General features: G+C 37.8%; 1 protein-coding gene across 3 annotated transcripts; it reads right to left on the bottom strand.

The window, feature by feature from the left end:
• Positions 1-906: 906 nt before the first annotated feature.
• acsbg2 (acyl-CoA synthetase bubblegum family member 2) lies at positions 907-27,236 on the bottom strand. Of its 3 annotated transcripts, XM_082187580.1 has the most exons (16): positions 20,957-21,091; positions 20,692-20,748; positions 16,251-16,386; positions 15,421-15,503; positions 12,519-12,787; positions 10,152-10,240; positions 9,595-9,715; positions 9,074-9,154; positions 8,805-8,954; positions 8,472-8,648; positions 6,487-6,668; positions 5,479-5,721; positions 5,162-5,379; positions 4,158-4,297; positions 2,762-3,008; positions 907-2,645 (listed from the first exon to the last, which is right to left on the bottom strand). In XM_082187580.1, exons 2-16 carry the CDS (start codon positions 20,696-20,698, stop codon positions 2,527-2,529), a joined length of 2,262 nt encoding a protein of 753 aa, XP_082043706.1. In that variant the 5' UTR covers positions 20,699-20,748; positions 20,957-21,091; the 3' UTR covers positions 907-2,526. The 3 variants fall into 3 exon arrangements, with proteins under 3 accessions (XP_082043706.1, XP_082043707.1, XP_082043705.1); XM_082187581.1 differs by lacking the exons at positions 20,692-20,748; positions 20,957-21,091 and adding an exon at positions 27,066-27,236; XM_082187579.1 differs by lacking the exon at positions 20,692-20,748 and having other exon boundaries at positions 20,957-21,110.
• Between the last annotated feature and the right edge of the window lie 52 nt (positions 27,237-27,288).

The raw sequence follows: 27,288 nt of genomic DNA, 5'->3' as shown, positions 1-27,288 counted from the left end.
TTACCAAGAAGTTAACATTCCAGAGCTACATGCCGAGTTCCGTCTGTTTACTGAAGCCTATCGCTGTAAAGCTCGAGTCTCCTGCACAACGCTATGTAACCCAAATATGGCCATTTCCTTTCTATCAGTAACCAATCGTGAATGTCCAAAGGGGGATTTAAAGCTAATGACGAAATCTCATTTAGAGCTATTTAAATCTTTAAATGCCGTTTTCTCAAAATGATTTTTTGTCATTCTCCAGTACAAACATCTCAGCCTATGTTACGTTAGCACTATGTACACCAAACTTTCCAGTTATACACTTAGCAGTATTCTGAAGATATTTTCAGAGGGATTTGTTGATAAATCATTTCTGGCCTGCTTTATGTGACATTTTAATCAAGAAAATAATGCGAAAATCGATTTTTAAGGCCATGGCAGTATATTTTGATTTCCTAGGTAATGAAAGCATATATCCTGAAATCCCTCTGATTTTTTTTTCATCTTGTGTGTAAACAAAATGAAAAAATGTTTTTTTGCACCTGGCTTTATCATATGTTCAGATCTATCTACCGAAAATACATGCAAAATCGCGCATATTTAATGAGATAAAGCCTAATTTGAATAATTAAACATAGGCTACACATTTCAAAAACTTGTAATACATTTTTTAATATACTTGTGTAAGTAATCAACTGAGGAAGTTTTCATAGATTATTTTAAAATTGTACCCTATTCACCTGTAGTCTCGCCTTAATACATTTTAAATAGAGTAGGCTAACTTGTAATCTGTAACCTATTACATTTCCAAACAAAGCAACGTTCCCAATACTGCTCACATGTCTTGCCAGCTGTGAGCCATTTCTGATCCTAGTGACCAATGAAACTATTTATCTGAAGTTGAAGGATGAGCACTTTAACACTTGATCATGGTTATTATAGTACATTTATTTTCCAGTAAAAGGATTTTTCACACATACAAGTAGAAACCTGGAGTTCCATCTCCCAGGATAAACTAATCCAATTTCAACAGACACAACACACAACTAAATGTCACCCAGCTCAATAGATTTTGAGTCAGGTAAAACTAGTCAAGTCTTTCACAGTCTGAGGCTTCATGTTTTCACTTTTTTGAAAAAGAAAGAAAGTTTAAACCATAATAGAAATCCCAGATAGAGGAAAGGATATCACTCACTAGCTCTACCTTCATTCTCACCTATTCTGACTGAGCGCACAACTTTTCTCATGAAAGTCTCATTTCATGCACAATTTACTTGCACTTTCTCATTTACAAAAAGGCCTCGCTGTGGTCATGCTATGCAGTCAGAAAATACACACTTTGGAGTAAGAGGTCCAGTATTTGAGGAAAGCTCTCTAGTGTGATAAAACTACAGAGGGAAGATCAATCTTTGGATTTGCATTAAGTAATTTGCAGTTACATTTCTGTATATTCAAGCACTTGACTGATTAAATAGAATGTTAGTCCATTTAACCTATTTATCAATCCATATTGGTTTTCTAAATTGCATTATACTCATTTTACTATGCATACAATATAAATAAAATCAATTACATATTTGGTCAAAATGTCATTATTGCACATGCAAAGCAAAGAACAATGCAAGTCAAAGCAAATCAAATGATCACCTCTGAACAGATCTATTTCTCACACCAGATCCTTCATGCCCCGTATTTCATAAGATAAATATTCACCGCTTCTCTCTGTCCAGATATCAATGGCAGGAAAATGGGTTTGCTACTTTGAGGATTGTCACAATGACACAGCAAAGCATTAAGTAAGACCACAGAAGAAGAGGAAATTAATGCAATACGTATTTACACTATTTAACAGGTTAATTTTTTTTACAAAGAATTAAACAACAATATAAACCAACCGCATAACTGAAACAAACATTCAAACAAATATGATGCATTTGGTTCTGAAAAACGAGCAAACAAAAACATTTATGGCTTGTATGGCATTGGATTCCTGCTAAATAATCTTCACAGAGCGAAGTCTTGAGGATGTTCCTCCGCAAACATCTAGTTTCTGTTAAACAACCAGTGTTTTTGGTGGCACTTGTTCACAGAAGTGCCGTTGACAAACGAGCACTACCGCCCAAAGCTATTCTCAGAGAATTCAGTCACGTCTGATGCGCATGTTAGCTATTAAGATTGATCAAACTTTGTTGATAAATCGAACCATAAATTAATCTGTATCACCTGCACTTCCATATAAATCAACAACATGACTCAAAAGACACTTCATTATAATTAGGCAAGAAAAATAAATAGTAAATAACAAAAAAAAAAGTGTTTTTCACAAATGGCTTTTTTGTTACAAACATGTTTTCCTTCTTTCAGTAACACAGAAAAATGTAAACAGTATGAAATTAACAATTAAAAAACCCTGAACACATATTAACTCAACAATGAAGCAAAACACAAGGTCTGAGTGGTGTTCCTATGTAAGCATGTGTGTGTTAGACCATGTCAGTCTCTTTGTCTCCGGATCTGAAGTGGGTGACAAGGGCTTTTGTTGGACACCTATTTAGGAGGCAGAGGGTTGTCTGGGGTGGTTGGGGTCACAACTTCTTTGTAAAAGCTCTCAATCTGGTCTTTGTACATCTTCATGACCACTGGCCTCTTGAGCTTCATCGTGGGCCCTGAGATTGAGAGAGTTTAAAACAGTTAAACAAACAGCATATTTACATCTTAATCAATATAATTACTAACAAAACCCAGAAATAACTCACAGAAAGTTAATTACAAAGAAACTCACCCAGTTCTCCTCCAGAGATAGAGAAATCTTGATCCAACACGGTCCATTTCTGGATGCGCTGGGCGTTAGAGGTGGCTTTCTCATTGACGCGGGTGATGGCGTCTTGAATAGCTGTGTTTATGGCGCGGTCACGGCCGCCGGCGATCTCGCTGACTCGAGTGGCGTTGCTGCCGAGTTTATGACACAACTCCACCGCCTCAGGGGTCAGTTCATCTTCAGGAGCGCCTGTTTCACTGTTTACCTGACACTGAGAGCAAGAGAGAAGAGCGGTCAATGTTTTTTCCAATGGTAAGCTAATTATATATTCGATTAAATGCATCTTATCCAATAGTTTTCCCATTTCAATTTAGATCACACTCCAGTGATGCTAAAGTGTTCTTCGTGGTTTTCAGGGGGATGCTATGTGGTTGCCAAGTTGTTCTGACTGCTTTTTAATCATGTTGCTTTGTGGTGGCCAGGGTTTCTTATTCAATTCCCTTATTCAAATGCAAGTCTGTGGGATTTTGTTCACTCTTATAATTGTCCACCAGGTAAAAATACTACATCTAATGTATTAGAAAAGTAATACAACACCCGTGCTTAACAAACTACATGATTTGAGACATCATACAGTGGGACAAGTTACATGCTTGAGTTTTTAACTCAGGGTTTGTTTTAAATATGAGCAATAATAATAATATAACAATATTATACTTTATATATTATACTACTAATAATGTGATAATAGTGGTGTTTGCTAAGGCAAGTATTACTAGCTAGTAACACTTCAATTTACAACTCAAAAAGTATTGCCACTAGGGGGCGTAGTGATTCCAAGAAAAAAGCGTGGAACTTGTAATTACACATTATGTCCACTGGTTGGCAGTAGCTTTTAAGTTTATGGAAGCCGTTTGATAACATTTGAGCATCTATCACTTAAACATACTGATATGATCTGATTACAGCATAGTAAAAATGAATGATCATTCGTGTATCTTTACAATCAGCATTATCTCTTATCAACTTTTCGGGTGAGACGTTCAGATTAGATTTACAGCATTCAGTTTGTGAAGAACATGATATCAGTCAAATTATACAAGGAAGGCATTAAAAATGAATCAATAATGTTGAATAATAAAAAATAAAAATAAAAACGTTTTATTTTGGTCATTAACTGTTTCCTAGACAATCACAGCTGATCTGAATATTTTAACACAAAGCCACAAAAATCTAAACTAAACATTTGACAAAATGTCACTCATCACAGTTGGTTGATGGATGGAAAAGATTTGTTAAAGCTTGTCGCTTTATCTCGTCTGGTGAAAGAGTGCAAGGTGGATAACCTTGACACACGTTTATACTGGAATCAACACACACATATCCATACATATCCACATATCTATAAATAATATGATACCTTAATGGTGAGCAGCATGGAGAGGAATTTTCTCTTGTCTCCAATAAGCATGGCATTGCTGATGAGTGGAATGGCCTCTTTAACTGCGTCCTCAATGGGCACCGGGGGAATATTTTCACCTCCAGCTGTGATGATCAGTTCTAGAATAAAAACAGAAACTTCATTACATGCACCACACTAAATCCCAGTGAAATCCTTTATGTGGCCACTCTGTAACATCTTATGAAATGAATTTGCATAGCTTTTTTAGTTCCAGCGAGTGAGGGTGTGTTCACACTTGGCAGGTTTGCTCTTTGCTCTGTTAGTGCGGTTCATTTGAATAAGTGTGAACGCTGCCATCCGAACAAGTGGACCGAGACCCACCTTCCACTTTCAAGCTAACTCTGGTGCGGTTTAATGAAATATGAACCAAAGACATCTAAACTAACCAAAAACAGGAAGTGATGTCACAAGATGCAACCCTAAAAAGGACAGAATGCTCAAGCATATCTGTTACATATCGTCATAGGAATTCGGTCGCCCATTACAGATCTTTCTTTGTGTGCAACAGAGGAATTCCTAGTGCTGTTTTGACTTCTATACGCATTCTATAAGCTCTTTGTGAGTTCGCAGCCGGTAAAAATACCATTTTATGTACGCACATACAACAAGCGCATTTAGCACACAGAATGTTTTGCCGTGTACATGTTTTGGATGTACGCCGCGGTAAATTCCATCGGTAAGCGGTAAGTTTGTTTGTATTTTTAGGTTCGGTGTCAAAAAATAACAGTGTGAAAGCCAAGCAAACCAGGACTAAATGCATCTTTCTTTTTTGGCCTGGAGCAAAAGAACCATGAGAACTGATCTACAAGTGTGAACGCTGCCGTCTGAATCCTGGTGCGCACCAAACAAGCGGACCCCACCTTTTCAGGGGGTCTCAGTCCACTTCCAAATGAACTCTGGTGTGGTTCGAAGAGGAAGCACAGAATCTGTTTTCGGTTGAAAACGACCGTCAAACTCATTACCTTTAATGCGGCCGGTGATGAACAGGAAGTCGTTCTGGTCGTGTTTGCCGAGGTCACCCGAGTGCAGCCAGCCACTAGTATCTAGAGCCTCTTCTGTTTTATCAGGCATGTTCAGGTATCCCATGAACACATGACGACCCCAGAAACAAATCTCTCCATTCCCATCGGCATCAGGGCTGAAGATCTTTGTCTTACAGCCTGGAATCACCTTTCCACAGCTGAGAAGGAAATGCAAATGAGAAATATACTAAAACTTAAAGCTTAGGTGACTAAAAATGACTCACTTCAGCTGAAAAAAAAAATCCAGGTGTCAGTACCTGGTGAGTCTGAAGGCGTCAGGCAGTGAGATGGTGTGCGGTCCAGAGCTCTCACTCATGCCGTAGAGTTCAAAGAGAGGAATGTCCAGACTGAGGAAAAACTCCAGCGTGTCTTTGGTTATGGGAGCCGCTCCGGTGTAACACCTCGTACAGCGATCCAGACCCAGTGCCTTCCGAACCTTCCGGAACACCAGACGCTTCGCCAACCGATAGTTCAGTGGCATTGTGGACAGGTTGCCATTACTGAAGACACAAGACAATTCCTCTCCATTAATACAGAGCCTAATTGTTTCAGTCTTAAAAAAGTCACCGATTGATGTGTAAATCTTTCTAACAAAACTGGTTAAAGTGCCCTTTTTTTCTGCTCAAGTCCACTAACTTGGGGTCCAAAAATCTGAGACCACTTCTCACATTACCTTTTTCTAATTTAATCAAATTTATTTCAATACAAATTATATTAGCAGAATAACAGTTTGAGTAAAAAGTAATTTTATTAATATTATTAAGAACTATTAAGTGCTCTATAATGTCTTTATTTTAAATGTTTCAAATTCCTAAAACTGTTTAAAACAGACTACCGGTATTATTCCCAGATTTTCCAGAAAGAGGCCATATTTTACTCTTTTGGCATTAATTGGGATTCAAATGATATTAGCAGAATAAGAGTTTGAGTGAAAAGATGACTTGAATTTTTTTATTTATTAGTATTTGTTTTTTATTCAAGGAAATCTGACATCACAAATGTTATTCTTATTATAAATAAATATTTTATTTGAATATTACTATTATTAAAAAGCATTAATTGCTCAATGTTTCTTTATTTTAAATGTTTCAAATTCCTACAACCAGGTTTAAAATAGATTTTGAATCCCAGATTTTCAATTTGGTCTCAGACTTCTGGATCCCAATGTAAATTACTGATATTTCAAAACGAGTGTCATGTGTGAACGTATGTTTCTACCTTCTTTTTGTGTGTTTAAGTGTGTATGTACGTGTGTATGTACATACTGCTCCATTTTGTTGAGGTTTGTCTGCAGGCCCACATCTTTGGCCCAAGACGCCACCTTCCGGCGCACAGTGGACGATTTGGCTCCGATCGACTTCATCTTTTCCTGCATCTTCTCCCACACTCGTGGGACACCCATGAACGCAGTAGGGCGTATCTCACGTAGGGTGTCGGCCAGAGTACCCTGGGACATGCAATGACTTCTATTATTACACGTGCAAGCATGGTTCATGTTCATATGTGCATGCCAACATCAGCTGACACACCCAGGGTTATGTCAGGTGACGAGCAGGTATGTCATGCCAGTTTCTGGCCCTGTTCTTAAATCAATGACCCTATTATAAAACAGTACTGCGGCGCTATTGAGACCCATTGAGGCACTACAGATATCACATGCTCAGCTTCTAGAGATCACATGGGGAAACATTTCATGCATTTGTTTTAATAAAATATCTGATCAGATCAGGGGCTTGTTTTCTGAAAATTAAACACTTCTGAACATCACAAATGCCTTTCTGTGTATGAGAGCTGCCTGACTAAGACTTTATAAATTACGTTTCATCGAAAAGATAATTAAAAAAGCTCTTTAAAAGGACAAGAAACTAACAAGATTGTCTTCGTTTTGTGTACGTAAGAGAAGATCCTTCCAGAGGGATTAGGGGAAGAAAACAAGAAGTGCCTTCCCTAACATGTACACTACCTTTTAAAAGTTTGAGAACGTTTTTGAAGGTCTCTTATGCTCACCAAGGGTGCATTTATTTAATCAAAAATATATTTAAATTGTAATCATATTTCACAATATTACCGTTTAACTTTTTTCTGCTTTAATATATTTTAAAATGTATTTTTTTCCCATGATGGGAAAGCTGAATTTTCATCATCATTACTCCAGTCTTCAGTGTCACATGATCCTTCAGAAATCCTTCTAATATGCTGATTTGTTGCTCAAGAAGTATTTCTTGTTATTATCAATGGCTTCGTTTACATGCAAAACTTTTGTTTCAATCAGACTAAATTCATTCCGATTGATGAATCGAACGTAGTGTTTACATGAACGCTAATCGTGATCGGGTTTATGTGGTTATACGCCACAAGCTTCAAATCGGGATAGATTTTTTGACATGTGCAAAATGCACAAATATACAGTTTCCTGCTGTTTGCACATAATAACCATTGGTTCTTTAATTGTTTTAAACAGCAGACTTAATATTTATCCATTTCTGGTTATAATTTGGAGACAGTGAGCAAATGAACCGCTGTGCCGTGCTGCTTATATTTATCACGCAGTAAAAATGCCCCTCCCACGTCTTCTGTGGATGAGAATCCGAAACAAATACTGGTGGGATGTTGTCCTGCTCCACTTCACAGACGCTGAGTGAAAGGAGAATTATAGGATGACGGGACACTCATTTATATGACACTATTCAACAGGAAGAACAGCTCGTTCTGCGCGGCATATGTCATTACGCTATTTCAACGTCATTGCACATGCGCAGTCCTTTCAGTTTCGGTGTTCAATCCGATCAAGTGTTATACTGTCTATGGTGTTAATATGTCCTCTCGATCGGATTAGAAAAGGAATAAACCATCCCTTTCAATCCGATCAAAATTTCATTCGGATCGAGCTCTATTGGATCGATTCAGGAGTTTACATGAAGGCTTTTCAGTCCGATTGAGCCGTCAATCCGATTACTAACGGATTATTTGGTTGCATGTAAACGTAGCCAGTGTTGAAGACAGTTATGCTTCTTAATATTTTTGTGGAAATCATGACATTTTTTTTCAGGATTCTTTGAGGAATTGCAACAGAATAAAAAAAAATGAATACATGAAAAAATGAATACAAATCTTTTGTAACATAAATGTCTTGGTCACTTTTGATGAAATTAATGCATCCTTGCTAAATAAAAGTAAAAGACGTTTTTTTTTTTTTTTTTGCACTAGCTTGGCAAATGAATAGCAAAGGATGTGTAATATGCACACTAACCTTTAGCGCATCAGGCTGTGCAAAGTACGTAACTCCTCCTGCTTTCATGGGAAGCCAGATGTCAATCATCTGTGCAGCAATATGGCTGAGTGGAAGGTAGCTCACGACCACTTCCTGTGACTTATCTGCATCTGTAAGACTCACATCTCGGCCTGTTGCAAATGCTGTCCATGTCAGCTGCAGGAGGAGAGAGAGAACATTTCAGTATTAAGAATGACTGGTGACTCATCGTACTATATATCACAAGTAAACCCTCATTTAAAAGTTTCTTTTTGTTACAATTTGCTCAAAAGTCTCAAATGTTATATTGTGAATGTTTCGGCTTTAACTCACGTTGTCGTGACTAAGCATTACTCCCTTTGGCTGGCCTGTGGTTCCAGATGTGTAGATCAGTGTGCAGCACTGATTGGGTTTCTGGGAGCTGATGATATCATCGAGTTGAGCATCAGGCTCGTCGCGGCCCAGCTCCATAAACTCCGCCCACTATGTGTGTCAGATATTTACATAGCAAATGTCAGAATTCAATTAGTAAAGGAGTGGGATTAGAAAGAAAGATTATGTTCTGAGAACTGAATTGAAAATATTTGACTAATCAAATGTACCGTGTAGAGATTGGGCTTTTTCTCTTTCAGCTCATCTTTGTACTGGATAATGGCTTTCAGGTGCGGTAATTTGTCCTGGACCTGAAATGAAACACACACACACACAGACCATAAGAGATCATCAGGAAAAAGCATACAGCAGATGGCGGAACTAAGTGTGATTTTAATGAACTGAGTGTGACTGATCTGGCCCCTGATCAGTCTCAGGATCTGAGAACTGGGACCAAAAATAAACAGGTAAATGAGTAGTATTTTTTCGCAATATATAAACAATACAATAATATCATCATCATATCATAAATATAAATATATATAAAACATTATTTAAAATTATAGTTGCATTGTAATAAAATTTCACAATATTACGTTTTTTTTACTGTATCTTTTATGAAATAAATGCAGCCTTGGTAAGCATAAGACATAAAAAATCTGAGCAACCCTAACCTTTTGAATAGTAGTGTAGGTGAAAGGTCTTATCTGAGTTAATTTAGAAAAGGAAATGGGTTCTGTACTCTCATTACCTGTAAGATCTTCTGCAGCTGTTTGTGGTTTTCCACCACAAGGATGTTGGCCTGGCAATTCTCCGCCACATACTGGCACGCCTCAGGGGAGTTGGTGGTGTAGATGCCCACAGCAAAACCCCTGCCAATGACATACAGAATCCCTCAATAAACATCCTGAACTCTGTAACTAATGTAACCAAATGGAGAGCAGTTCAGCAACAGGAAACACCTTCAAACATTAACAACATTCAAAGTTACTTCTATTCTGACTCCACCTATATGTTTACAGACCCAGACAAGATTCAAGTGATGCCGTTTAACATGTGCAGGTTGTGCCTTTAACCATCTGTCTTCACTAAAGTCATAAAGGCAGCTGGGCAGTTTAAGGCACAGCAGGGCCACTATTTGACTTAAAGCTTTGTTTGGGACAAACACTGGTTGTGTGCTGATGATGTGTAATCGAGAATGACCTGTATGACCCTGGAGTTAGCATGACAGCAGCATTCGTATATGGTTATGGTTGATTTGAAGACTCATAGGACGAAGTGTAAAACATCTTCACAATAAATACTTACCCAGCTAAAATAGCCCCGACATCAGCAATAAACCATTCGGCTGAGTTGAACCCGAGGATACCGACGCCGTGGTACCGCTCCAGACCGAGCTGTGAACATATACGCACAGTTAGCACATGTACATAAACACATTTCAAAGCAAAATCATATTGTTTGTACATAAAAGTTGAAGATGCCATGAGTCATTGCTCATAAGAATTCCCAGAAGTCCCACATGGCATTTGACATGTTCTTTTTTTGTGGTTAAATAAATATTTAGTTAAATACTGCCGTTTATCTCTGTTTAAGATCTTCACTAGTTCAGTAACTCCAAAATGTCATCCAACTCTTAAACAAAGTTCTTGCAACAGGACGTTAGAGATAAACAATTTGCGAACCAGTTTAACAAAATCATTAAGAAGATTCAAAATAATGAATTTTTCATGAGTCAGACTTCGTCATCGATTTATATGGATGAACATACCAAGCTGCATCGTATTTAAAATACAAAAGTCGCACCAGCCAAAATATTGCACGCATGTCATGACATTTAACACCTCTTTTGTGAAGTCTTTCTTTTGTGTTTATGCTGCGTACACACAACTCAATCTGAATCTCTCCCACAGGGTTTGAATTGGACAAATTACACTTGAGTAGCACAATAAACAAAACCATGGAAATCTGCCCACATCGGCCGCCAAGCATGACGTCCTGTTCCCCACAGGGAGAACGTGACCAGTTGGGAGATGAACCTCATCCCAAGATAAGGGCCTGGAAAAACCGAAGACGATAAACAAAAGCCTCCTGCTGCAGAGAGAAACTACTCTCAGGTACTGCGGCCAATTATCCTCAAGCTGCACAACAACTAAAATCCAGCTCTGACTGGGTTGTGCAGAATTCAAGAACATGTCGATGTCATATTTACACCCCAAAAGAGAAAGACAAAAATACAAAATTATATATTTTGAATAAAGGAAATAAAGCCCATTTTAGAACTCATCCTAATCCTTATTACTCTGATGGGAAAATAAATAAATAGAATTCTCATTACCGTAATGGAAAGAATATTTATATTATTTAATTGTAATTATATTTAGACAAGTTTTTATCATGATAGTATTAGTTGTACTGCCATTAAAGGAGAACTCCGGTGAATTTTTAAGTTAATCTTGATCGTTTTACCTTTGTGAGTACTGTCTATAGAAAAAAAAAACGAACCGGATCGGTGCTTGCAACGCGGAGCTTTTACAGTTAATGCCCAGAGCTCCCATTCAGCTAAAACGGCAGTTTTGGGGGCATAAACCTAAAGTTCCCACGGGACTTCAGCGCGAGACTACAGCTAGCCGTCTAAAACACTATTTAGGTGAGTTTAAACAATGGCTAAGTTGCTAAACGCATCTTGTTGTCATGTAAGGGCCCTGTTCATGTTGGACAGACATTTTAATTGCATTTTGTGTCTGTTAAGAGGCACAAAGACACTCTTTAGGTTTATGCCCCCAAAACTGCCGTTTTAGCTGAATGGGAGCTCTGGGCATTAACTGTAAAAGCTCCGCGTTGCAAGCACCGATCCGGTTCGGTTTTTTTTCTATAGACAGTACTCACAAAGGTAAAACGATCAAGATTAACTTAAAAATTCACCGGAGTTCTCCTTTAATTTGAGCTGACTTGAATTTCCACTGTATTATGTATATATTACAGAAATGAGAATAAAAAGAATGAGACTTAAAGTATGAAAACTGCCCAGACACATTATGTTAATGAGAACGGAGCATGAAAATGTGCTTGATTCTCATTAAAAATGGTAAAAATTGGCTTTAAATGGTAGTGAAATAGGACAAGGATTTTGTCATTACCCAGATGCCTTATCATACAGTGCACTAATTGCAGGCACTTTCACCCTGAGGTAACCTGAGGTCAAATGCTTTACTCGAGGACAAAACAATGATTACATGAGGACTTTCTGTGATCTTAATAAGTTACACCTGTTTATATGCATTTATACGTTCTTAAGTGTTTGTTATCAGTCATCTCTTACATAAAAATGTTCCTCTTATCAGAAATATTACCGTGTCATTTCAGATAACACTGTAATGCTGAACGGTCGTGATCTCAACAGCAACAAGAAGACAATAAAAATGACTAGAGTTACTAAATTGTTAAGCAATAAACAGTCATGGGTTAAATCTGTTATGCTAATTAGGTGCTTGACTCAAACAATGGCAAACTCAGGGCAAACTAATATATTGCTAAAAAATTAAGCCAATGAAAATGTTGGAAAAGTAAAAATGCAAACTGTATGCCCATCTTTGCAAAGCCTCAGTGGGTCACAAATAAAGATATTAAACCCTCAACAATTCTCAACAGTTTAAATGAGTTAACGGCCCTCACCTTGAGGAAGCTCTTGGCAGCAGTGCGGCAAGACTTGTAGTACTCGCTGTAGGTTATGGTTTTCCACTGCTCTCCCTCTTTCCAGCCCAGAGCGTTGTAGTTGCCGAAGCGCTGGACAGTAGAGGTGAACAACTGGTTCACAGTCATGGCGGGTTCAGCCTCAGGGCCGGACTCACCCATTCTGAGTTTCACTTCTCCATCCCTGCATGTGGTCCAGAACTCTGTGCCCTTAGCGGGCAAAGATAGGGAGTCGGGTCGAGGGGTGGCACCTACAAAGTGAACAGCTATTTATTAGGGCAGGGTATTGACACAAATTTCACAATTCGATTCGATTTCGATTCACAAGCTTGCAATTCGATTCGATTTGATTCTGATTCGATTCAGTATTGATTATTTTGGATATCTGGTACAATACATGGCAAATTTTCTCAAGGAAAACAAATCTCTTAACTAATGCTGTAAACTATGGGAGTCAGTGGTAGCCTACTAAGCTTCATTAGCCTACTATAATATTTAAGGTAAAAATTAACTGATTTGTATACAAACACTTAGATTACACTTTTATTTATTTTTATAACATTTAAATGGTGGCTGTCATAAAAACCTGCCAGATTTATTCAAACATGCATTAAAAATTGAAGAACATTAAAAATTATAATGAATATGTAATATGGTGCATATATTTAGCAGAATGCTCCTCTCTGGAGTACATTTTTCTAGCTGACAAGTTTATGTTTAACTTGTTAACAAGTTAAACTTGTTCATAAACAAGTTTATGGTCACTGGATATGGTTTTTCTGAGGTAAATGTGACGTTACATGACATTGATTACAAGCTGATTTACTGAAGTCTTTCCACGGTTGAAACACTGATTGAGCGATTCCATGTCACATGATACGGAATTCGATAAGTTCTACTCTACCTTTTAACATACTTTCGGATGCTCATTCATGTTTATTTCGCGCTGTAACTGGTGTTATTAAGGCGGGAGAGAAGATCATGTGCGCGCTGCTGCTTCTCTGGAGCTGAGCTGCGCCAGAGCGATCTCACGCCACAGCGCCAAAATGGTATTATGTTTTGAATTTCGTAAGAAAATGGACGTAATTTGAAATATGAGACTTTGTTTCATATCAATAGTAACAAAGCACAAAGATTATTGCGATTTATTGGATGGGATGCGCGCTCTTACATTCATTCATCAACTGAAAACAGGACGACTAATCGATTCTTGGGATTTAAGCATCGATATCGGTTCGTAAAAATAAGAATCGATTAAAATCGAGAAATCGATATTTTTTTACCCAGCCCTACTATTTATTGTCTCTGATAATTATTTATTCTGCACAGTATAGTATGATGATCATTAAAAATCATACATTTGTAACCGGACAACCCCTATTAAATAGTTTTGTAGCAGTAACATGGACACAGGTGGTACTTTGAGATATAACATGATAATACCACAGTGCTTTTTGGTATTTTTACGTTAGGGAATTCTGTTTAAGTCTTTGCTGTAAGTCACAGTTTTTACGTTGTGTGTTTCTGTGTGGTCTTCGTTTGCACAAAACACAAAAGAATTTCTGCCGCAGCGTCTGTTTTAAATCAAACGGCTCAGCGACACCCTATCAGGACATTTACTCACACACTCTTTCGCCTCAGCATGAGAGGTCCATCCATCACTAGTATCTAATACACACACTGGCCCAGAGTTTCTTTTGAGGTTTCAGTTGCAGAGCACAGAATCATTTACAGCTTTAAACCAGAAAACAAACTGCAGGTGTCATAACAGTATGCAGACTCTTCCAGGCAGTTAGTGAGTGACCAGCCTCATTTTCATAATAACTTCACAACTGTTTTTGTGAACATCTCAATTTAAAGCTGCAGAGGGTCATTTTATCACATCCAACCAGACTTGCAATCTGTTCATTTCACCATTGGCAATGGTTTGGGGCATTTTTGTCTAAACAATGACAGATGGGGAAGTGTTTGGGAAACTTACTTGGAAACAATTCTTGCTTTTGCCGCTAATGGCGCAGAAATTACACACAGCAAGAAATGCAAGACAGCTGAAAATAATATCAACAGGAGTTAATCTTGACTGATCTCGGCAGCTGTGCGTGAAAGGGGAAGAAAGCCACCTCACACATTTTACAACGTCCTGTGCAGCGTAAACCCATAACACACAACTATATGCTGACCATACATTCTGCAAAACCGTTCGAAATGAAAAACAAAGCCATCACAGCAGCTTGATCAGTAAATCCAGAGTCATGCGACATGACCTCATTCAAAGCTCTGTTATCTTATGTAAACAAGACAGACAACAGCAGAGAAATAGAACTTCTGGAAGTTCACACATGGGTCACTTTCAAATGGCTCTGAAATGGTTTAACCTTTATAAACAAACTCATATGGGACTGTGAAACTGCATTATAATTCCCATTAAAAAAACCATCATCCTGCTGCATGTCTAAAGGAAAGGGAAGTTAGTTTGCATAGGGACAGCAGCTTCCTTTTCAAGCACTTCCTCTCACATAGAACTCAATGGTCCTAGTGAACTCAAGTTCTCGAAAAGATGAAGTTACGTAAGAGTTTATGATGAAAACACTAAGGAACATTGAGGTGCGAGTTGTGGGTTAGTGCTCCGGCCAGCTTTTCATCACTCTGTGCTTTATCTGTGTAATGCAGAACTGAATGCACACATGGCGGACTTGGGGCCTCAGATGTTTATGGCATGTGTTCAAAATGGCGGTTATGGTCACATATGCCTGTAACAGCGAGAGTAAGCAAGTATGTTTGTTTGTATAATAGTGAGAACATGTTCTAGACTTTTCATCCAAGTGTTTGTGAGTTTAAAGTGATTTGCGAGTGTTAGTAAAACAGCAAGAATGTGTAATCTCACCTGATTCTGCGTGCACACTCTGTTCGGCTTTGGTGTTTGATTGCTCTTCTCTGGCACATGCTGATTCCTCCTCTGATGACTCACTGCGAAGAAATCAAATAATGGGTTTTCCAGACAAGCAGCATTCTCTAGCTGAAATGGTCTCATCTTTCTCACAGACACACATGAGTATCACTTTACATTATTTAAGCCTACATACTGGAGCAATGGCTGCTGAAAATTCAGCTTTGCCATCACAGGAATAAATTACATTTTAAAATATATTAAAATAGAAAATAGTTATTTTAAACTGTAATAATAATAATAATAATAATAATAATTCAAAATATTACTATTTTTATTGTATTTTTATTGGATCAAATAAATGCAGCCTTGGTGAGTATAAAAAACTTCTTTCAAAAAAAATCTTACTGACTCCAATCTTTTGAACAGTAGTGTAAAAAACATTGATGTTGCTGAGTTTACTTTGACTTATGCAAACACACATTTGGTTTCTACTGTACTGTATCTGAAGAGGAACAATCATAAAGAACATAAAAAGTGTGTACTCAACTTATGATGTAACGAATCTTTATTTGATGCGATTCATTATGATGAATTGTATCTTTATTTTATAAACCTGGCATAGCAGACAGACGCTGGTAGTTTCTTTATATAATGACACTCCCACATAACTTTATTCTCACGTTTACAAACAAACCTATCATGAATAATTCGTCAAATTTACGTAGCCTATAAATAACCCATGGGAATTTAGTCGCAGACCTAACCTAGTATACATGCATGTTAAGTTTATGTGAACATGACAGAAGAAATGAAAAGACACTGACTTCGCCGTACACTCGGCCATGACATCTTCCAGGGAGGCGAGACTGTCTGTTGTTCCACAGGACTGGAGGAGGCTTGCGTCCCCTGGATGGTCCATCACTAAGGCTGTGGACATGGCCGTAGGTTCACACGCAGTCACTAATGTGAAAAGACACAGTGTTAAAAGTAGCACTCAAACTATTTTTTTTATTGCCTAAAGTATATCTAGAGAGCAGGATGGCAATTTAATGGCATATAAAATGCTTTAAAGAGGGTGGTTGATTATGATTTCACTTTTCTAACTTTAGTTAGTGTGTAATGTTGCTGTTTGAGCATAAACAACATCTGCAAAGTTACAATGCTCAAAGTTCAAAGCAAAAGGTAGATATTTGCTTTTAATTAAATCATTTTTAAAGGACTACAACAAACGGCTGGTAAGGACTACACGACATTCCTCCCGGGTTGGTGACATAACTAACCCTAAAATTTACATAAACCCCACCCCCGGGAACACGCAGTCTACACATGTAGTAGAGCACATTTGTGAGTCTGCTCAAGCTGTCGCATCCGTCTGATTTTATAGATTATCATGACAGAATATACTAATTAAAGATAGTTTACTCCACATCAGCAACATAAATTCATCAACTAACATTCAGAAACATCCTGTTGCACTCTGCATGTGGTCACTTCTTCTTGAGTCTCTCTATCGCTGTCCGACTCCAGTTTAAACATAAAAGGCAGAACAGTTTCTGACATTTTAGTGCATGTCTGCGTGAGGTAATTGGATCTGCTAACACACACACAGGAGCTGTTGAAGCTCCTCCCTCTGTGCTGGGAGCAGCAACTCATTTGCATTTAAAGGGACACACACGAAACAACGCGTTTTTTAATTTATATTTTGAGCTAAAACTTCACATACACACTCTGGGGACAACAGAGACTTATTTTACATATTGTAAGATGGATTTATTGGTGACCTGCTAAAAAGTGTGTGGACATAATACAAAGTGGACACTACTTATTTTGGACTATACTACTCAACTCACACACAACACAGTCACAATATATTAAAGTGAAATGTAAACCTACAACCAACTATGAATGCCCATCTAAAACAGTTTCACCCATACATTTCTAGTCTCTGATTTGACCCCAAAGGCAAAGCAGGCTGGGTCACCAGCCACAATACTTTCTGTCTCTGTCTTTATGTCTGTAAGACACCATCATACAGACTGCTGAAAAGGACGAAAAGTTGAGTCAAAGCTTAAATTTAAAAGAAAGCCCCTGAAGAAAGCATGAGACAGTCACATGGCCAAACAAAACACAAAAATTATTTAAATGAAACAGACATGAGCCTTTTCTTCAGTTTTTCGACACTAAATCACTATACAGATTTTTTTTCCTTTAATCAAAGAAGATCATTCAGTATTATATAAAACTTTTGGAACAAGTTATCCAAAAGTCTCCCTTCCCCTAATATACAACCTTTTATAATAACCCTGAATAAATAGTCTATTGAAAACCATAAAAAGGTTGATTGCTAAGGCAGTTGACCACATTATATAAATGCGCTATATAAATGTAATGAATTATTATGAATTATTATTATTCCACAAAATTTCCTAACATGGCTCCTGCGGACTGCACAGAAAGGGTGTCATTGCCAAGAAGAGGAAACGCATCACTACGTCCAGAAAAATATTGCTGCCCACCCTTATATTATCTTCTGCCCTCTCCATTCCAAAGCCTGACCTCTGCACCTTTCGAGCGGGATGTTGTTTTTACATGCCGCTGCCATAAAAACACATGCCAACGACGCTCCCGCCCCTCTGTAATGATGAGAACAATCAGAAATGGCCAGCGGATAGAAAAACAGGGCTTTTAGAGTCTGAAAAAAACCCAGGGAGTGAAAAACAAACCGGGTGCTGTATTCATCAGCCTCGTGCTTCATGACCTTTTGCTCAGAGGTTTTGTTTTTGTTTTAGCTTTCATCGATGAGATGATGAAAACATTAGGGTTTTTATGAGCACCACTTCTACAAAAAGTACCGTGCTGTTATATGATACAGTATCAGAAATCAACACCATGCTACTTTGAAACATACAAATAGTTTGAAGCACAGGGTTTGATAATAAACTGTTAAAAAGACCATTTCTCGAACTAAAATCATAATAAAACAGCTTAGCGTATTAATAAATTATTGCCCTATTAAACTACTTAATAAATATGTTTACATAAATAATACAATATAGGATACACACACACACGCCAAAGAAATCAACTGAAACTGTCTGCACCACAATATAAACAAAAGCTAAATAGAATTATAGAGACAATTACTTTTATATTTTCAAGCAATGCTGTATGATTTCGGACAATCTGTGCATTGTCAAAATGAACTGGGGCGTCTCAACAACATAAATCAACAGTTTGTGTTCTGTATGTGTGTAGGAAAAGGTAAATCTAAAAATAACCAAGATAATTAATAAGAGAAAAACTAAAACTACACTGAACCTAAATAAAAACTCAAAATAGTAACATAAAAGAACTAAAGATTTTAAACCATTTACATGGCACTCTGTTTTTCCAAAAAAAATCCCACTGTATTTACATGTCCAAAAAAGACATTGTTAATGGACAAAATTGCTCATTTGTCTTTTCCTCAGTTAGTAGAATGATTTAACCTACTCCCTCCCCCCTTTTCCAATCCATTCACCTTGGTAACTTCCCTCCCAGCAGAGCCATCCTCATCCGCCCTCAGCGGGCACCATGGCATGAGCTCCTCACAGACACACACAAGCCACAACTAACTCCCAGCATGCACTCAATGATGCAGATGCAAATCCTCGTCTTGGCTGACGTCAGCTCGCCTGATAACAGACTCCCTTGTCTGGAAACTGAAGGCATGGTAGTAAAATATGAATTTGGATGGGTTTGTTTGAGATTTATGGACCCATGCGAGTTTGCATCTCATTGCTGGTTTGACTGATGTTCCCTTGTTGCGTGTCTTGTAGCTGGTGGGTGAAGCTAAAACCAATCAGCATCTCAGAACATTTACAAGATTCCCAAAATACATTAAGAACTAGTTTTGCCTTCAATCTGGCATTTTCAAACAAGCAACCTTTAAAACCCCACATTTCAAAGGCTCAAATACTGTTTCATTAGCTAGAAATACACGTCATCATTCTGCACATTCCAGTTTATTCTCAATGTTCATCCCTTTATCTCATCTTAATCAGCCATCTGCTGTCATGTGATCAGTCCAAAGCTGTGAATTGGTGATCATGGCCATTTTCACTCAGCAGCATTATACTATATTCATAGCGCTAACTGGCCTTCAAATGTGAAAAAATAAAAAAATAAACCAAAGAGTCATGGATTGGAAGAGGAGTGATGTCTCTTTCCTAATGACTAATATATCAGCTGATGTTGTTTGTTGAAATTTCATCCTTCGCCTAATGACTATCAAAATGTCTATATATAACTCTCAAAAACACCAGCAAGATCTTCTTTGGTCCTCTGGTGGTTTCCAGTAGTCCTATATTTTCCACTCTGGCACTGCTGAGGGACTTTCTGAATTGTCCTGGTAAATTTGCATCAGGAAGGGATCTACACTATTGCAGTACATTTATTTGTATTTTGATCAAACAAATGTAGCCTCGGTGAGCATAAGAGTTCATGAAAAACATTTAAAAGACCCCAAACTTCTGAAGTGTGATGTTCCGCATCTTCCTTCCACAAATTGACAATCACTCAGCCATGAATAAGGACATAAAAAACTCAATGATTGATTAACTCATATTATCATATGGGTTGATTATGACAACTTCTTGATTTATCCTCCTATTAATAATTATATTTTGACTTGAATCATGTAATTGTTCTGGGAAAAATCCTCAGCTCAGGCCCATTTAATTTAGAATAATAATTACTGTAACCACATTTGTTCTCAAATCATAAACACCTCACATATCGGTAAGCTCATTTTCAATTTTCCTGCTTTTTCCTCACTTTTTCAGACACAATCACAGCTATCAATTTGAGGAGTGTGTGAAGGCGTCTGCCATGCAGACTGATGGGAGAATATGTGCATAGATGAGCATAGATGTCCCAAAACCCTGTGTGTACACAAGGGATGTGCAAATCCTGTCGGCCACACCTCGAACGCCACAAACATCCTGTAATTTACTGCTGATGCTTCTGCCATGCTGTCCAAGCCTGCATTAACAAGACTCAACAGGAGGACGGGAGAGGAGGGGTTTCCACACAGCTGATGCTGGCAGCAATTGTCGGCTACGCTCAGCCCCCACCCGAAAATTACCATCTGTAAGCCGGCACAGAGAGCTGGGATCATGCAGAGGATACTTTAAGTTTCCAATGCCCATTTTCACATTTAAATGAGAAGTGTGTGGTAAATACCAAAACCGAAACTGTATCTTTCATATGCAAAAATCATCTCACCAGACATGAATGGGGCCACGCCTCTAATTTCATATCATAATTCACATCCATTGGGATCTAAACACATCAAACACCAATAATCATACACACATCACACACACACACACACACACACACACACACACACACACACACACACACACACACAGATCTGTTGCTTTAGAAACTAACTCCCAGTGTTTAGGAGTGCGATTCATCATCTTTACCAATTCCAAGTGCTATAAAACCATTATTTTACATCGTAGAAACAAAAATGGAAACTTACAGTGCATCTTTACAGGCTGTAAAATGCTGCTTTGTCTTTGGATTTTCTGTATCAGAAGCTGAAATGACTGTTTCTTCGGTTTCCTTATCGTCTGACTCCAAAATGATGGCCGCTTCCTTACGCCCTACAACTGTGCATGTAGCACATTCATTTTCAAACAGAGCTTTCCACTCCTCTATAACCACACCCTCAACGGCACCATTACCACCACGGTATCCTCAACCCCCCCCTTCCACAAAAAACACTCCTCGTGCTCTGATTGGCTGAAATCTCTCACACCACAAGACGGGGGGAGGGGCTATAAAGCACACACGCCACTCTCACATACAAACCAATGCAGAAGCTATGAGGTTACCACAGTGCAACTTTGAGTATGATACATCAGCTTACAAAAGCCAGAACAGCTGCACTGACATCATTTTACAAACACATAGCCCACAAACACACATCTGTCCCATTAACATGCTGCCATAATAATGCCAATATTGTGCTGCTGAGCATCTGCATACGTGGATCTGTAAGAGTGCTTGAGCTTTCTGCTCCAATTTACCGTCTTTATCGCATGAGCACACACAAGTGCAGCTGACCTGCTAAAGCTCATCTCATCTAACCAAAGAAACCAAAACCAAAATTATATGGAACGACTTGCAAGAAAATGTTGGTTAAAATGAGCTGTTCTTGTAGCCTACGTGACAAAAAAAGCACTACACAAATGTGTACATGCTGTGTAAGTCTAGTAGGGGTCAAAAAAGGAACAGAATTATGTAAGAATAAACCTGAAGCTACCTTTGACAAATTCAGATGCCAACAATCACAAATGACTTTGAATACCTCAAAAGGTATGTGACTGACAGCTCGTTCCTGTATTTCTGGTTTGTTTCTTTAAAGCTAATGAGCTGTAGGATGCCATTTTTGTGAAGGAAGTAAAAAAAAGTGAGGTTCTGTCATTGACATATAAACTGGAATCTCTTTGTAGTGGGGAAATTTTGGTAATTTCAGAGATGATCTGCTTCAAATATATTTTATTAATCAAGGATGCATTAAATGGATCAAAAGTGATCGTTACTGTATTTTTGATCAAATAAATGCACCTTTGGTGAGCATAAGAGACTTCTTTCAAAAACTTTTGAATGGTAGTGCCACCTCACTGTGAAAAGATAATAAATATATGTGAAGATATGCCTTCTGACTCCAAAGGTTAGTGCAAGTTTAGCACAGGCTTGTCGAAACTACACAAATATCCCTAGTTCTACATCTTAACTTTAGAACTACTAACCAGTGAAGCAATGTTTTCTTTAGAAATGTCTCAGGAGGTTGATGGTCATGAATGTAATTTGGCATAAAAAAAATTAAATTAAAATAACAGAACGATATGCACAAAACTACAGAGACGTTCTTAAGTTGCGAGTTCTTGAGTTAAGTTCTTGCGAAAAAGAGCAATCTTTTGATAATGTCAAGGTGGGTTCTTTTAACACAGTGACTCAAAGTCAACTCAAAACAGGTCACTAATATAGACTAATATACAGTGCCTGGACAAAAAAGGCCGCTGTTTGGATTTAAATGGGCAAATGCTTAAGAGTTTATGATTGGATTATTATTGCAGTGATTATTATGTTTCTAGCATGTTATATGTTGGGCAACTGTTCTTCTAACCCTAATTGATATATAGCTTTTCATTTCTTAAACAATCATGTAGGAAGACGTATCATCGTCATATTCCAGGATGACAATGTCAAGATTCAGGCTCAAACTGTGAAAGAACGGTTGGGAGGGCGCATGAAGAATCATTTTCACACATTAATTGGCACCTCTGAGTCCAGACCTTAAATTCATTGAAAGTCTTTGGGATGTGCTGGAGTAGACTTTACAGAGTGCTGGACTCTGTCAAGTACAGTCTCAAAACAGTTTATTTGACTTTTATTGTCAATACAAGATCTTGACCAACAATTGAAGCACCTCTTGATGTAAATATCTTCACAAAATGTTATAACATGCTATAAACATAATCACTGCAATAATGATCCAACCATTGGCTCTTAAAGGGTAACTCTCGCCAAATTGCAACCTAGGCTATAATCTACCTGAGTCAAACATTCGTGTAAAAAGCATTGAATCTCCGAATGCAACGTGACATGAGGAGAGTAAAGATGGAAAGATCTTTACTCTCCTCATGTTACGTTGCATTTGAAAGCCGACTACTTTTGACTGACAAAATTCCAGCCACCGGAAACAATTGTACACAAACAATGTTGTCAGTGCTCAAGATCATGTGTAGAGCCCCTGGTGATACTTCAAGCACAGTTTCATGTTGTGTCGAGCCCCCTTAGTGTTTTAAAAATAGCGATTTTGATGCTATCATTGTAGTGCCCCTAGCACTCCCATTCAAAAGGCATTTTGACCGAAAACGAAAATACGGTCAATCTTAAAAGTGGCGTTTCCATTCTAATTATGCTTTTACACAAATGTTTGACTCGGGTAGATTAACAAAAATAGCCTAGGATGCAATTTGGCGAGTGTTACCCTTTAAGAATTTGACTATTTAAATCCAAACAGCAACTTTTGTTTTGGCCGGGTGTATATGTCCTTGACATTGTTAAAAGCAGACAGGCCTAAACAAACTAGAAGCGTTTCAAAAACGGCATCTGTGGCGAATACTACGGGCCTCTCTACACGACCGGCTTCGAAACGACACCATCAGACTGAGGTGCAAAAATCAAACACACATGCTGAATGAACGAACAAATTTTTTTTTTTTTTACTTTTTTTTTTTTAATTGAACTTTCAAAATGTCAGAATTCAACAGCAAGTTCTTACTAGGGATGGGCATTTTTCAAAAATATTGCATTCGAATATTCGGGCTCATAAAATTCGAATATTCGAATATTCGTTTATTTAAATGACGTTTAACGAAAAATACGTTATTTTTTAAGGTAATTTTTTTTTTACGTTTTGGCACCATTTCTGAAGAAGCTTACGATTAGGCAATATACACAACAAGCTTACAACATGTGTTAAAGTTTTCTTTTAATTGAAAACATTAAACAGTAGGCCTATCGCTATGTGTAAACAAAAAAAATATAAGAACAAAAGGATATAAGCTCAAGCAGCGCGAACGGAAAAAAACGCCTAATAAAGCAGAGTAGCAGATTGCGCCAGTTATCGTACAGAACGTACTCACACACTCGAGTCAGCATATGATTATCGTGTTTATATTGTTTCACGTTTATGTTGAGAAAAACAATAATATCCACATGGAGGGACGCCGCGAGCAATTTATGCTCGAGTGAGAAAACGCGCTGCGCTGACAGACGTTTCAGAGAAACAAAGATAACGGTGTTCTAGTTCTAAGTTTCTAACAGCACCTTGCGTTTTCTGTTCTTAAACCTCTCTCTCAAAGAAAACTTAAAGGAAGAATATACCTCAAAATCATTTTACTATTAGATAAGTTATCATCTCGGATCACTCGCACTACAGCTGCGCTTACCTGCAGTCGTGATGCAGTGATAGACAGCTGTCTTTCCTCAGTCGACTGCTGTTTGGATTTCATGTGATTTCTCATTGTGGTGATGATATTATAATTACAGATTAATTAATTAATTTGATCAAAAGTAATTCCATTTAGTAACCTCATTTTCGACTAGTAATTCCAAACTTCGCGAGGCAGACGACGACATTATGAGAAAATACAAACAACTTGTTAAACATGTGCCACAGTGCCACCCAGTGCATTTAATTATAACTGCGAGTTAGTGCTTGGGATTTATCAGGGATTCACTGCATTTACGACCCGCAAAGTATTTACGGCTTCATAAATTCGATAAAATTCGAATAGTATTTTATTTTTCGAATAATAATTACAGATCGAATATTCGAAAATTCGAATATTCGTGCACATCCCTAGTTCTTACCACATTTATTTTACACATTTCTACATTGTGCAAGTATATATATATATATATATATATATATATATATATATATATATATATATATATATATATATATATAAAGGAACTTAAAATTTAAGGGCATCACTAACATATGTTAAAATCATTTAGCAGAGACACAAAAAAACCTTTGCACTTTACACTTTTAAAAACCTTTAAAATTCTAAATACATTTTAAAGGCTGTTTTAAGATGTAAGTTCCAATAATGGCGCCCAAGAAAACCAGGGCAAACCCGATCAAGGCTGACCTCAAAAACCAAAGGCTTAGCCTTCCTGATGCCAAACACGAAGCTATCAAACCGCCAAGCCTGGAAAACTATTGTACAAAACTTTCGTGATCCAGTGGCACACACACAGCATTGGACAAATCTCATCCAAACGTTTGCTAAGGAAGGGACTGAGTGAGAGTGAGTGAGACAAGTCCTTTTTTGATCACAAGTATTAAAAAGCTTAAAGGTGATGTGAAAACATCTGGCTAGAAAGTCTTAACTTGTGTATTACAATTAAGTACACTGTGAAGTCATGCCATATTGGTTGATGTAATACAACTTTTTCTTTAAGCCTGAATTTTGGGTCTATATCCCATGACACATTTCCCAGTTTCACTTGGAAGGAACAGGACATTTTTCCTTCAGCACACACAAACAGGAAAAGCAGTTTCCTTTGAAACAGGAAAGCACTTTGACATCACTGTCCCTCCATGCAAATTAAGGCACAAGACATTGTCAAATATGTATATTAAAATGGACATTTCTTTCACTAAGGTTACTAAGCAATCCGTTTAATAAAATATCATTTTGTCAATAAATCTGAACCAGCTGTCACTGTTTGAATGCGTTATATACACTTTTCCAAAATGAGTGCTTTCAGACGCTGATAACACTACCGACCATATGGTTTATCATCCAGTGTTTACCAATCTAGAACACATGATGACAATATTTCTGTTGACTCATTACAAACCTCAATTTTTGAAATTCTGAATTCTTATACAATATTTGGGCATTTAACTTACACTTGAATATCTTCCTCAAAATCTTGCAATTTCGGGGTATCCCAGTTCCTGAACATGATGAATTATGGGATATGCTTAGCCACAAATGTGGTATTAAGAGATTGTGTGGATTAAGTGTGCATTAAAGGCACTGAGCTTTGGCAATTTTTTGATCTGGGACAGTCTTGCACACTAACTTCCTGTCACACGCACGTGCTCAAGTGGCCAAGACTGCAAGGGTATTGGGACAGGCCCTTTGTCATTGGGAACAATCAAAATCCCCACCACTACTTTGCACTGAGCCATATGAGTCAGACTCTCAAACACCAAGGAAACTACCTGAAGTTTAGTTGGTGAGCTTACATAACCTGTCATTCTGAATGCAGTGGGTCATTTCACTCATAACGACATTCTAATTCACGGTCTTATCATTTGACTTAAAACCCTGTTAGGTGAGAACTCTTCTCTGGAAGCTTTGCTTACGACACAAGCATGTCTACCTAGTGTAAATATTTCAGATGTAATCTGAAATGACACACTGACGTGATGATGATGCTGATGTTGCTCCACTCCACCATAGCCAGACCATCGACCAGCCAATGATGGCGTGGCTCTGGAATACCATGCGATCACGTGACCGTTGACCGAATATATCCGATCCTCATCGCAGCTTCCCATGCAGAAAAGCATCTGGCGCGAGGAAGGTTACTTACGGTCATCGACATTAATCATCAATGCAGAGTGTGTACAAATCTATCGATGGTGCTGCTGGTAGGTTTACCAGGCAATAAATAAATAGCAGTAATTTTGTTCTCAGTCATCTTGTTTTTAAAAAGTCGCTGAAAGCTGCATGGTGACATTTTTTCTTTCATATCTTTATATGGTGCAAAAGCTTGCTACGAAACAAACTGAACCAAGTGGTAATTATTTTTGTTGGTAATCTAAAATATTTTGAAGATTTAATTTTGACTAAATTATATGACAAACAGACAAGAACACAGGTTTCACACTTGAGTAACGTTACCTGAGCAACCGGAATGTCTTGTTTGGTAGCTAATTAGCCGGCTATTGTAAAGGTAACTCGAGGATGGATCTCACAGATTTAATTGCGTCACTAAAATAACATTCACAGATATATTCTCATAGAGATATGTAATGTTGTACTCACCTTTTGTTTATTATATCAGTACGTCCAAGTGTTGAGGTTGTCACTGACAGGTTTTGTACAAATTTGAGATTCAAAGATAGATTTGAAGTCGGTTGTAAATCGTCAGAGATGAAGATCAGGCACGGTGATATGTCTGTTTCTGTGTGTGTGAGACTGTCACGGAAACCCCACGCCAGTTGACATTATGAAGCTCACGCCTTCTAATAAACTCAAGAGTAGTGAG

This window comes from Leuciscus leuciscus (assembly GCF_965113295.1).
Source record: "Leuciscus leuciscus genome assembly, chromosome: 13".
Lineage (NCBI taxonomy): Eukaryota > Metazoa > Chordata > Actinopteri > Cypriniformes > Leuciscidae > Leuciscus > Leuciscus leuciscus.
The sequence above is the reverse complement of the archived record's forward strand: the minus strand, read 5'-3'. Positions and strand labels throughout refer to the sequence as shown.

Excerpts from the sequence above, each read along its gene's own strand:
- acsbg2 (XM_082187579.1), bottom strand. Across the intron at positions 9,155-9,594 it reads AGCTGCAGAAGATCTTACAG|GTCCAGGACAAATTACCGCA; the intron begins GTAATGAGAGTA and ends GTTTCATTTCAG. Across the intron at positions 6,669-8,471 it reads CACAGCCTGATGCGCTAAAG|GGTACTCTGGCCGACACCCT; the intron begins GTTAGTGTGCAT and ends TGCATGTCCCAG.